The sequence below is a fragment of the Callithrix jacchus genome, chromosome 22, assembly GCF_049354715.1.
Source record: "Callithrix jacchus isolate 240 chromosome 22, calJac240_pri, whole genome shotgun sequence".
Taxonomy (NCBI): domain Eukaryota; kingdom Metazoa; phylum Chordata; class Mammalia; order Primates; family Cebidae; genus Callithrix; species Callithrix jacchus.
This window is the reverse complement of record NC_133523.1, coordinates 7036490-7049733: the sequence shown is the minus strand read 5'-3', so window position 1 is coordinate 7049733 and position 13244 is coordinate 7036490. Positions and strand designations below refer to the sequence as shown.

At 51.9% G+C, this 13244-nt stretch overlaps 1 protein-coding gene across 5 annotated transcripts in view; it reads right to left on the bottom strand.

The window, feature by feature from the left end:
• Positions 1-13244, bottom strand: part of ARHGEF18 (Rho/Rac guanine nucleotide exchange factor 18) — a 120398-nt gene that overhangs the window by 9370 nt on the left and 97784 nt on the right. For all 5 annotated transcript variants that reach the window (XM_035287456.3, XM_054249491.2, XM_035287459.3 and 2 more), the window contains 6 exons: positions 12545-12662; positions 11496-11744; positions 9180-9256; positions 6741-6919; positions 4817-4908; positions 1549-1731 (listed from right to left, as the gene is read on the bottom strand). In XM_035287456.3, coding sequence (XP_035143347.3) covers positions 1549-1731; positions 4817-4908; positions 6741-6919; positions 9180-9256; positions 11496-11744; positions 12545-12662 — 898 coding nt within the window. The remainder of the gene's footprint in view (positions 1-1548; positions 1732-4816; positions 4909-6740; positions 6920-9179; positions 9257-11495; positions 11745-12544; positions 12663-13244) is intronic.

Here is a 13244-nt window from a genome sequence, read left to right as displayed (position 1 = left end):
GGACTCACTGGAGTGGTGATCGCCTGCCCCCACTGTCTGCCATGGCATTTCAGCCCCACCATCCCTGTGCACACCCTTACTTCAGGTACGGACACCAGGACAGGCCAATCTGCGTCTAAGTGAGAGGACAAGGCCGTGGGGCAGCCATGGGGAGGGTAGATACAGGCTCCTCCCACCCCTTCTGCCAGGCGGCCCTGAGCCAGGGGCTGGTGAACGCTGGATGTGGCCCTGCCAAGGGCCAGCAGGAAACACTTGGTGTATTACATGACAATGACCATACACTGATTGTATGACAATGGCCATTTGGAAGAGTGACTTTGTGGGGAAGCGCTGTCCACAGAAAGCCCTCTAGGACCAATAGGCTGTGGCCCTACAAAGAGGTGGGGACATGAACAACAGCTGTTGGAGCCAGGTGGAAGGATGGAGGGAGAAGGGCTGACCCCCAGTCTCTGCCTTATTCTGTGGAAAGGCTCTGGAAGGCAGGGGCTGTGTCTGCTTCCCTCACTGTTGAAAAAGCAGACTGGGGCCACCAGGCGTGGTGGCTCACGCCCGTAATCCCAGCATTTGGGGAAGCCCAAGGCAGGCGGATCACTTGAGTTCAGGAGTTCGAGACCAGCCTGGCCAACACGGCAAAAACTGTCTCTACTAAAAATACAAAAATGAGCCAGGCATGGTTGTGCATGCCTGTGATCCCAGCTACTTGGGAGGCTGAAGCATGAGATTCTGGAGCTCAGAAGGCAGAGACTGCAGTGAGCTGAGATTGCGCCACTGCACTCCAGCTTGGGTGATAGAGCGAGACTCCATCTCCAAAAAAAAAAGGAAAAAAAGCTTGGTGTGGTAGCTCACATCTGTAATTCCAGCACTTTGGGAGGCCAGGGCGGGTGGATCACCAGAGGTCGGGAGTTCAAGACCAGCTTGAACAACATGGAGAAACCCCATCTCTAGTAAAAATACAAAACTAGCCAGGTGTGGTAGAGCATGCCTGTAATCCCAGCTACTGGGGACGCTGAGGCAGGAGAATTGCTTGAACCCTGGAGGCGGAGGTTGTAGTGAGCTGAGATCATGCCATTGCACTTTAGCTTGGGTGACAGAGCAAGACTCCATCTCAAAAAAAAAAAAAAAAGCAGACTGGGTACTGACCGCCTGCCCAAGTTGCCAGCCCAAGGGCCTGGCGGCTGTGCTGGAGCTGTGCATGGGGACCCACTGAGGGAGCATGGGTGAGTTTTTCTGGGGTATCACCAGGGACCCACCTCCCAGGAAGAAGAGGAGCCTCTGGTGGGTAGGGAACCAGGCTCAGTCAACTTCAGGTCCTCCCCACAGCCAGACTTAGAACCTCTGCACACAGGGAGCATTAGAGCAGTTGTTGAATGGTGAGAAAGTGCCTTGTATCTAAGGCCCTTCTGGCTCTAGCAGGTACCAGCGGGGGGTCAGCACCACTCCTGGGCCCCCCCAGATAGAACCCTGTCCTGGACAGAAGCCTGGCCTGGGGTCCCCTGAGGAGCCCACCCAGGTAGGACTGCACCCTTGAGGTGGGGGCAGCCAACTTACTCTCGCTCATGACCGACTTGAGAATTAGCTCCCCCTGCAGGGTCTCGGATGGGTCCCCTCCTCGGAACAGGCCTCGGGGCTGGGGCAGGTCTTCCAGGCCGCTCATTTCGGCCATCTCCAGGTAGATCTGCTGCTTCTCTAGCAGGCTCTGTGCAATCAACTGGTCTTTCATGCTCAGCCGCTCTGCAAAGTGACAGTGGAGGTGACGTGACAGCCCAGTGTCGGGGGATGAAGCCCCCTGCTGGCCCTGCCCCGGGGATGAGGACCCCTGCTGGCCCTGCCCCGAGGTAGGCTGCCCTATGTCCTGCATTCCTGGGAGATGGGGGAGAGCAAGGCCTTGTCCTCTATTTTCCCCCTTGTTATAAAAATCAGGTTAGCTCTGGTGGCTCAGGCCTGTAATCCCAGCATTTAAAGAGGCAAAGGTAGGAGGGCTGCATGTGGGCAGGAGTTCAAGACCAGCCTGGGCAATATCATAAGACTGTCTCTACAAAGAAATAAAAAAAAAAAATTAGCTGGGTGTGCTGGTGCATGCCTGGAAGGTGAGGCAGGTGGATTGCTTGAGCCTAGGAGTTCAAGGCTGCAGTGAGCTATGATTGCACCACTGTACTCCAGCCTGGGCAACACAGCAAGACCCTGTCTCTTAAAAAAAAAATAAAATAGGCCAGGTGCAGTGGCTCACGCCTATAATCCCAGCACTGTGGGAGGCCAAGGTGGGCAGATCACCTGAGGTTGGGAGTTCAAGATCAGCCTGACCAACATGGAGAAACCCTGTCTTTACTGAAAATACAAAATTAGCCGGGCATGGTGGGACATGCCTGGAATCCCAGCTAGTCAGGAGGCTGAGGCAGGAGAATTGCTTGAACCCAGGAGGCGGAGGTTGTGGTGGTGAGCCAAGATTGTGCCACTGCACTCCAGCCTGGGCAACAAGAGCAAAACTCTGTCTCAAAAATAAAAAAAAAAAAAAAAACCCATAGTAGGGTGTGAGTGACGATTGCATCAGGCCCATTTATTAGTCTGGGACCAACTTGGAGCCTTAGAAAACTGAGTTTTCTTTCTTTTCTGAGATAGCATTGTAAAAATCAGGTGTGGTGGTTCAGGCCTACAATCTCAGCACTTTAGAAGGCGAAGGTAGGAGGACAGCTTGAGGCCAGGAGTTGGAGACCAGCCTGGGCAACAATATGAGACTCTGTGCCTATAAAGAAATCTAAAAACAGCCAGGTGTGGTGGTGCATGCCTGGGAGATGAAGCAGGCGGTGGCCTTGATCTCCCAGGCTCAAGGGATCCTCCCACCTCAGCCTCTCGAGTAGCTGGGACCATAGGCATGTGCTACCGTGCCTGATTAATTCTTTTCATTTTTTTTTTTGTAGAGGCGGGGTTTTGCCACATTGCCCAGGCTGGTCTTGAACTCCTGGACTCAAGCCATCTACCTGCCTCAGCCCGCCCAAATGCTGGGATTACAAGCATGAGCCTGCCTGGCAAAGACTGAGTTTTCTAATTAGGAAAGTTTTTCTTCAGGTCCATGGGTCAAGGTTTTCTCCACCGAACTCCTCTGATAAGCCTCTGGGGTTTTATCCTTTTTTTTTTCCCCCTGTTGGACTTACAAAGGGACTTATTTTATTAGACCTTCCTACTGGTGATTGCTAGTATATATGAACCACATTCAGCTAAATTGTTCAATGCTCCTACCAGGTCAGTAGTTTTTCAGTTGATACTACCGGGATTTCCAGGCAAAAAAATCATGACATATGTGAAAATAACTTTACTACTCCCTTCCAATAATATCTTGTTTTTTTATTTTTTGAGACAGAGTTTCACTCTTGTTGCCCAGGCTGGAGTGCAGTGGCGCAATCTCAGCTCACTGCAACCTCTGCCTCCAGGTTCAAGCGATTCTCCTGCCTCAGCCTCCCGAGCAGCTGGGATTACAGGCATCTGCCACTATGCCCAGCTAATTTTTTTTGTATTTCAGTAGAGACCGGGTTTTGCCACATTGGTCAGGTTGGTCTGGAACTCCTGGCCTCAGGCGATCTGCCCACCTCGGCCTCCCAAAGTGCTGGGATTACAGGCGTGAGCCACTGTGCCCGGCCTCCAATAATATCTTATTCCTGTTTCTTTCCTTATCACCCTAACTAGAACCTTTAGGATGAAAATAATAAGGGTGAGAGTGGGTGGCCTGACCCTTCTCCAGATTTTAACAGGAGTGTCCCTAGGGTAGGATGCCATCAGCTTTTGATAAGGTTTTGAGATGGTAAAGAGTATCTTGGTAAAGACCATTATCTTTCTATTTCTTCTTTTGTTCAGAGGCAGGGTCTCGCTCTGTTGCCCAGGCTGGTCTCGAACTCCTGGCTTTAAGTGATCCATCTGCCTCCACCTCCCAAAGTGCTGGGATTATAGGTATGAGTCACTGTGCCAGGCCACTTATTGTTTTAGTATTACCCAATTTAAAAATGAATAATACAGACAGTGAAAGGGAAGAAGGGAACTTGCTGCAGGCCACAGGGTCCAGGAATTGTTCATGACACATGCTCACTGAACGTGGATGAACCTCAAGAACACCACACTCAGTGAGAGAAGCCAGACACAAAAGGCCATGCAGTGTGTGACTCCATTTACATGGAGTGTCCAGGATGGGCCAATCCACAGAGACAGGAAGGAGATTCCTGTTGTTGGGGTTGGGGTAGGGGATGAGAAGTGACTGGTAAGGGGGATGGGGCTTCTTTTCTAGGGAGGTGGAATGTTCTAAAGTGAATGTGGTTCTGGCCGCACAACTGGAAATGCACTAAATGCCACCGAACCAAACGCATGAGAGAGTGTGTGGCGTGGTGTGTGAATTACATCTCAATAACATAATTAAACTAACAGGGAGGAGGAAGCTCTGGAAGGAGGTTGTGGGACCCCTGAGCTATTCCTTCATATGGGACTGGGACACCCTGTCAAGCTCCTGCCTGCATGAGGATGGGCTGGTGACGGCATGTGTGGCTGCATGGTCAGCTCTGGAAGGGGATCAGGGCCCCTAAACTCTACTCTGTCCCTTTTCCTCATACCCACAAAGGGCTAAGTGACCTGTGGAAATCACTATGTCATGGCACAACACCGTTCTAATGCTTCACAGAGCTGCAGGACACAGCACAGCCCAAGGGAAAACACCAGGTCATGTAGGGGGTTTTCTACGGGTCACTTGGGGTGCAGTTTGCCCTCCATGGCCAGTCCCGATGGGGGACCCAGCGCTCACCACACAAGGGTTGTGCCCACAGCGCTGTCTCCCCCTCACCTTGAAAGTCCCGGAGTCTTGCGGCTCGGGCCTCAACCACCTTCCTTTCCTCTTCCGCCAGGCTGAAGGGCCCCTCTTCCTCGTCAGGGCAGCTGCAGGGAGAGGGGACGGGTGGGTAACTGTGCTTCCCAGCCAGGCCGGCCTCCGGCACAGATGCTGGTTCTGTACAACCAGCTGCTATGACCGTCTCTGACTTGGGGAGTAATTTCGCTTTTTTTTTTCCTCACTCTGTTGCCCAGGCTGGAGTGCAGTGGCACAATCTTGGATCACTGTAACCTCTGCCTCCTGGGTTTAAGCAATTCTCTGCCTCAGCCTCCCGAGTAGCTGAGATCACAGGTGCATGCCACCACACCTGGCTAATTTTTTGTATTTTTAGTAGAGACGGAGTTCCCTTACCTTGGTCAGGCTGGTCTTGAACTCCTGACCTCCTGATCCACCCGCCTCAGCCTCCCAAAGTTCTGGGATTACAGGTGTGAGCCACTGCTCCCAGCCCTGATTTAGCTTGTTCATGGTGCAGGAGGATGATGAGGGGAAGAAAAAGAGCCATTGGCATTTGTCTGGCCCCAAAGCACCAGGGCATAACCAGGAAGAAGTTTTACCTGCCTTCCTGTGACTTAGAGGAAGAGTCCTGGGGACAACATGCTTGCAGGGGACCTGCAAGGTGTAGGTGGAAGGCTGCAAGCCCCACAGAGCTACAGCTACTGTGGATGGGGTGGGGGGGTGGTCTGAACCAGCCTACAGCACCAGGAAGCCTCCAGGCATCAAGATAGGGAGTTCCGGCCAGGCATGGTGGCTCATGCCTATAATCACAACACTTTGGGAGGCCAAGGCAGGAGGATGGCTTAAGGCCAGGAGTTCAAGACCAGCCTGAACAACAGAGGGAGGCCCCATCTCCAAAAATAAAAAAATTAGCTGGGTGTGGTGGTGCCTGTAGTTCCAGCTACTTGGGAGACTGAGGGGGTAGGTTCACTTGAGCCCAGGAGTTTGGGGTTGCAGTAAGTTATGGTTGTGCCAGTGCACCCCAGCCTGGGTGACAGAGCAAGAGCCTGACTCTAAAAAAAAAAAAAAAAAAGCTGGGTGCAGTGGTTCACGCCTGTAATCCCAGCTACTCAGGAGGCTGAGGCAGGAGAACTGCTTTAACCTGGGAGGCGGAGGCTGCAGTGAGCCAAGATTGTGCCACTGCACTCCAGCCTGGGTGACAGAGCAAGGCTCTGTCTCAAAAAAACAGGCCGGGCGTGGTGGCTCACGCCTATAATCCCAGCACTTTGTGAGGCTGAGGAGGGTGGATCACAAGGTCAAGAGATCAAGACCATCCTGGTCAACGAGGTGAAACCCCGTCTCTACTAAAAATACAAAAATTAGCTGGGCATGGTGGTGCGCGCCTGCAGTCCCAGCTACTCGGGAGGCTGAGGCAGGAGAATTGCTTGAACCCAGGAGGCAGAGGTTGCGGTGAGCCGAGATCATGCCATTGCACTCCAGTCTGGGTAACAAGAGCTAAACTCTGTCTCAAAAAAAACAAAAAACCAAACCAAACCAAACAAAACAACAACAAAAAAACGACGGGAAGCCAGCTGGTCCTGGGCCCTGAGGGGTGCTGGGCCCAAGGAGGAAGGACAAGATGCTGTGACCTGCTCCAATAAGTTTGGCCCATGAATGCAGACAGACCACCATGTCATGTGGGCCTGCCAATGGCCCACAAGAGCAGAAAGGCCCAGGTTAGAGCTGCCTTTCCGGGCATCCAACAGGTTGAGTCATCCAACAGGTTGAGTCATCGAGTCATCAGAAGGAGCTGAAATGGCATCATGGGGCCCAAGCTGGGATGAGGGAGTTCAAGATCATACCCGATGGGCCAACCGTCGAAGCTAAGGGTAGACTGGTCAACGGAAGGAACGCAAGGTGGGGAGACCCTCCAGGCCCTCCTCACCTCTCCACGGCCCTTCGGATGTGGGCCATCCAGGCATTCCTGTCCTCTTTGGAGCTCGTGTAGATTTCATACATCTCCGGCCCTTGCAAGGAGGCGCTGATCAGAAACATCGCTTTCTCCTCATTGGCCACCTCCCTCACGATGAGCTTTTGTAACGAGATGACGGGTGGCTTCGAGTCCTGCATGGGTAGAGGGCATTGAGGAGGTCCCCCTTTATCCCACCGCACCCAAACAGCAGCGAGGTCATGGGCCTGGTGAGGGGAACTAAGGGTGGGGGGTGAGGTCATGCTCCTTGTTTCTTTTCAAACAATTCAAAGCAGATATATTTTGCCCTCTGGGGAAAAAAAGACATTATTGCAATAAAATTCTAGAATCCTTTTTTTCTTTTTTTTAACTTTTTTGGAGGCCAGGTCTTGCTCTGTCACCCAGGCTGGAGTGCAGTGGTGCAATCACGGATCACTGCAGCCTTGACCACCTGGGCTCAAGTGAACCTCCCACCTCAGCCTCCTTAGTTGCTGGAATTACAGGCGTGTGCCGCCATGCCCAGCTAATTTTTGTATTTTTTTGTAGAGAAGGGGTCTCACTATGTTTCCCAGGCTGGTCTTGAACTCCTGGGCTCAAATGATCCTCTCACCTCAGACTCCCAAAGTGCTGAGATTACAGGCGTGAGCCATCTTGCCCCTCAGCATCCAGATAATATGTCAATTTCATCAGCTTAAAAATTTTTTCTAAAGTAATCAGCAGGCCAGGTGCCGTGTTTTACGCCTGTAACCCCAGCACTTTGGGAGGCTGAGGCGGGCGGATCACAAGGTCAAGAGATCGAGACTACCCTGGCCAACATCTCTACTAAAAATACGAAAATTAGCTGGGTGTTGTGGCGGGCACCTGTAATCCCAGTTACTCAGGAGGCTGAGGCAGGAGAATCGCTTGAACCTAGGAGGTAGAGGTTGCAGAGATCATGCCTCTACACTCCAACCTAGTGACAGAGCGAGACTCAGTCTCAAAAAAAAAAAGCAATCAGCACTACATATACACACAACAAAGCTCTCAAAAGATTACTGTAACAGTATGTAGTATGTAACAACAAATAAACCCATCTCTGTCTTGTGCCTCAGGCCACCCGGAGCCAAGGGTATTTCTAGTCTGTCACACATCCTTCAAGAGACAGTGCTTTCATAGACCAGCAAAACACACATTTTAACTGCACTGCGTTCCCCACAGATTCATACGAGGCCCTGACCCCCAGTACCTCAGCATGTGACTGTCTTTGGAGATGAGGCCTTATTTAAAGAGGTAAATAAGGTTTGGGCGTGGTGGCTCACACCTATAATCCCAGCACTTTGGGAGGCTGAGGTGGGTGGATCATCTGAGGTCAAGAGTTTGAGACCAGCCTGGCCAGCATGGTGAAACCCCATCTCTACTAAAAATACACAAGTTAGCCGTATGTAGTGGTGGGTATGTGTAATCTCAGCTATATGAGAGGCTAAGGCAGGAGAATCACTTGAACTTGGGAGGTGGAGGGTGCAGTGAGTTGAGATTGTGCTACTGCACCCAGCCTGAGTGACAGAGTGAGACCCTGTTTCAAAAAAAAAAGAGATGATTATGGTGAAATGAGGTCATGGGTGGGCCTTAATCCAATCTGACCGGCATCCTTCTAATAGGAGGACATTAGCACAGAGATACACACAGAGGAATGGCCAGGTGAAGCGGACACAAGGAGCAGATGGCTGACCACAAGCCAAGGGGCCTCAGAAGAAACCAACCATGCTGACACCTTGATCCTGGACTTCCAGCCTATAGGAATGTGAGACAATACACTTCTGTGGTCTAAACCAGCAGTAAACAAACACACTGTTTAAGAACACACCAGCAGCTGGGTGTGGTGGCTCTCGCCTATAATCCCAGAACTTTGGGAGGCCAAGGCAGGAGGATCACTTGAGATTAGGAGTTGGAGACCAGCCTGACCAGCATGGTGAAACCCTGTCTCTACTAAAAATACAAAAAATTAGCTAGGCATGGTGGCAGGCATCTGTAATCCCAGCTACATGGGCCTGGGTAACCCACAGGTGCACCGCCCACTGACAGTTTCAGCCAACCCCCCCATGAAGTCCCAGGGCCCTTTTTTTTTTTTGAGACAGTCTCAATCTATTGCCCAGGCTGGAAAACAGTGGCGTGATCTCAGCTCACCACAATCTCTGCCTCCTGGGTTCAAGTGATTCTCCTGCCTCAGCCTCCTGAGTAGCTGGGACTACAATGTGGGCCACCATGCCCAGCTAATTCTTGTACTTTTAGTAGAGACTGGGTTTCACCACATTGGCCAGGCTGGTCTTGAACTCCTGACCTCAAGTGATCTGGTTGCCTTGGCCTCCCAAAGTGTTGTGATTACAGGCATGAGCCACCGCACCCGGCTGACCCTCCGTCTGAAGAGAGGATACATACCACAGAAGCAAAGACGTATTTCTGATCTTTTTCTTGTAGGAGCAAAAGCACGTCGGTCAGCAGGACAGCCAGGACATCTGGGGAAACAGCATGGAAGGAGGCCAGGAGGTCTTTCTGGGCACCCTGGCAGATGCCGCCTCCCAGGAAGGTATAAGCAGTTTGATGTTTCCACCTGGGCTAAGAAGTTTCCTTTCTGCCTCGCCTCCCACCCCCCATCACCTTTCTAGTTCTCAACCTTCTGCACCAACGAGCAGCTGGAGCCTCCTCTAAGTCCCTTCCACGTCCAGAGCTCAAGTGTTCTCTTTGCTGTAACAACACACCTGCTGGGTCTGACTTTGAGTGTCTGATATGGCTTGGCTGTGTCCCCACCCACATCTCCTCTTGAATTCCCACGTGCTGTGAGAAGGACCCAGTGGGAGGTAATTGAACCATGGGGGCAGGTCTTTTCCATGCTGTTCCCATGACAGTGAATGAGTCTCACGAGATCTGACAGTTTTATAAGGGGGATTTTTCCCTGCACAAGCTCCCTCTCTTTTCACCAGCTGCCATCCACGTAAGATGTGCGTTTCAAGGGCAACACCACTTTCGGGGAGCTGCTTCCGACACCCCTGTCTAAGTCAGACACACTTTTGCTAATTCTCTTGCACTACAGCCTACTGGCTTCCTTAAAGCATCAGTTGGGCTTCTAACCCGTTTTTCTGTTTGCTTGTTTCTCTCTTTCAGCCCCAGTGACTGAAGCCCTAGGAGGCTAGGGGCCAGGTCTTGTCCTGTGGGGTGTATTCTTACCACCCAACTCAGTGCCTGGTGGGCAGAAGGCACTAAATCTATCTGAGAAATACACTCCTACTCAAATGACCAGTGGGCAAATGCTGGCATTTGGCCACCTCAATGACTCCCTCAAGCTCTTTAAAGATGCTGATGTGAATAGATAGCTTGGGATGCCTCTAGAGGCTCCAAAAAGGAACAGGAAACCAGGGATAAAGCCTGAGCACTCTGGTCTGACCTGCAACATGGATCTTGAAAGCAGGGCTCGGACCACACCCCGGGCAGCGAGTGGGATGCTTGGGGACAATGACCAGCAGTCCTGGGGGTATTCTCTATCCACATGGGGGCCTCTCAGTGGTTGGGCCCATGGCAGGCAGGCTGGCCCGTGACTGTCCAGATGGGCAGCTGAGCGTGTTTGGAATTCTGGGCCCAAACCTGGGGTGTCATGATGCCAACACCCTGGGTTTCCATCTGGAAGTCAATGACTCAGTGTACCTTCCTGGTTTGTACTGCACCATTCCAAAGACCAGAGGAGGAGGAACGGTGATACAGCCACCTCGTTTTATGCCACACACCAGCTGCCTTGCTCATCCTGACTCAGCTCATAACCTCCCTTCAGCCATGAAGTAGCCAGACCTCAGTGGCTCTGTGTCAGTTGACACACACCAAACCAACATGGTGCCCGCCGATCCAAGAGGGCACCCACTGATCCAAGATGACGCCACCACTCCCAAGACCATGCCACCAGTCCAAGATGGCACCCACTAATCAAAGATAGTGCTATCACTCCCAAGACCATCTCACTGATCCGAGATGGCACCCACCAATCAAAATGGTGCCCACTGATCCAAGAGGGAGCCTACTGATCTAGGATGATGCCACCATTCCAAGATGGTGCTCACTGATCCATGATGATGTCACTACTCCCAAGACTGTGCCACCAATCCAAGATGGCACTAGCAACCAAGATGGCACCCACTGATCCAAGATGGTGCCATCACTCCCAAGACCATGACACCAATCCAAGATAGCACCCACCAACCGAAATGGTGCCCACTGATTCAAGAGGGCACCCACCAAGATGGTGCCATTGATCCAAGATGGTTCTACCATTCCCAAGACTGTGCCACCAATCCAAGATGGCACCCATCAACCCAAGAGGGTGCTCACCAATCCAAGAGAGTGCCCACCATTTAAAGAAGACAGTCACCACTCCAAGATGGTGCCACCACTAAAGATGGAGCTACTAATCCAAAATAGCACCCACCAATCCAAGATGATGCCCTCTGATCCAAGACGGCATCCACCATTCTAAGAGGGTGCCCAAAACTCCCAAGATGGTGCTACCAAGCCAAGATAGCACCCAACCATCCAATATGGTGCCACCAATCCAACATGATACCCACCAATACAAAATGACAACCAACATCCCAAAATAGTACCCACAGATACAGGATAGTGCCACCAATCAGGAGAGTACCAACCAATCCAAGATGGCGACCACTTATCCAAGATGGCACCCACTAGAGGTGGCCAGGGGCAGACCTTTACCTTTCAAGCGCCCTGATGTGGTCTTCCAGCACAGCATGCCCTCCAGGTGCAGCTGCCGCTGAAGCATGTCTTCCTTGCGGAAGGTGAGTCCGTTCTTGAGTTTGCTGGAGGACTTCAGGTCCATCTTCCCTGCGATCTCCCTGAGGCGCTGGCCCTTCTCACACTCGCTGACCTTGGCATCCACTTGTGAGATGATATCTCTGATGAGGTTCAGAGCCTGGGTCAGGTCTTCATAGTCCTCAGTGCCAGCTGCCACACACAGTAGAGTTAGCTTCTCTCCTTTCCACTTTCACAAACACAACAGAAGTGGACACACTCGCTACATAAGGGCATGTGGGATCTAGGAGTTGTGTTCTCCATGGCCACCACTCAGAAGATCCTCAAGATCACTTCCCAACTGTGATCTCCTGAGATGCAAATGGTTCTTCAAAACAAGTGCAACACCCCAGAGTTCAGTTTTTTTTTTTTTTTTTTTTTGAGATGGAGTCTCACTCTGTGGCCCAGGCTGGAGTACAATGTCATGATCTTGGCTCACTGCAATCTCTGTCTCCCAGGTTTAAGCAATTCTCCTGCCTTAGTCTCCCAAGTAGCTGGGATTACAGGCACCCACCTGTAAAGAAGAGCCAGATGTGGGGGCTCATGCCTGTAATCCCAGCACTTTGGGAGGCCAAGGTGGGCAGATTGTGAGGTCAGGAGTTTGAGACCAGCCTGGCCGACATGATGAAACCCTGTCTCTACTAAAAATACAAAAATTAGCCAGGCATGGTGGCATGCGCCTGTAATCCCAGTTGCTCAGAAGGCTGAGACATGAGAATAGCTTGAACCCAAGAGGTGGAGGTTGCAGTGAGCCGAGATCGCACCACTGCACTCCAGCCTGGGCAATAAGAGCAAAACTCCATCTCAAAAAAAAAAGAAAGAAAAGAAACCTCAGCACCCAGCAAAGTGGATTCCAAAGGGAATTTATCCAGTCCACAGCTAAAACAGGGAGTGAGGGCGGGGAGAGGGCCCCAGGCTGTAGCAGGTGGACGGGCAGCGGGGAGGAGGCCTACCTTCCGTGTTCTGGACGATGCGCTCCACCAGCACTGGGTATTTGGTTATGCGCTGTGTAACCAGGAGAATGCACTCCTGCACACCAAGCCGCCGCACGATGGAGAAGTTGCCAATTTTCTAGGAAACAGAAAGCAAGACCCCATATTAACACCTCAGCTCCTGCCCAATTAGTCAACAATTGGCTGCCAAGGCTGGGGCACCTTCCTTTTTCTGCTCACCCGGACCTTTCCGTTCCTGCTCTGGAGGAGAAAGACACGAAATACCTAAGCAGGGATCACCTGCTGTATACACAAAGGCCACAAAAGGCCAGGTGTGGTGATCCACCCACTTTGGCCTCCCCAGAAGTGCTGGGATCCCAAGCTTGAGCCACCACGCCCATCCTGGGTGCTTTCTGATGCTCGCCTGTGGCTGAGAACCAGAAGCGGTCACCTGTCGCTCACTCTCGGGAGCATAGCACATTTTCTGCTCGTTTGCTCCCGCTGCTCTTGTACGCATTTTAGGGATGCCGGCACTTGCAAGGAGCTGCTTAAGAGGACCAGAGCTGCTGTGGGGTTTGCAAGAGTCCATGGATGGAGGGTTCATTGGAATCCCCCTCCCTGCTTTGAGGAACTGTGGCTCCAAAACTATTCTCTCCCGTTCCCACCTACCTATAATGCAATGAAGCTTAAATGCATGTCACTCCTGACTTTGGACCCCTGG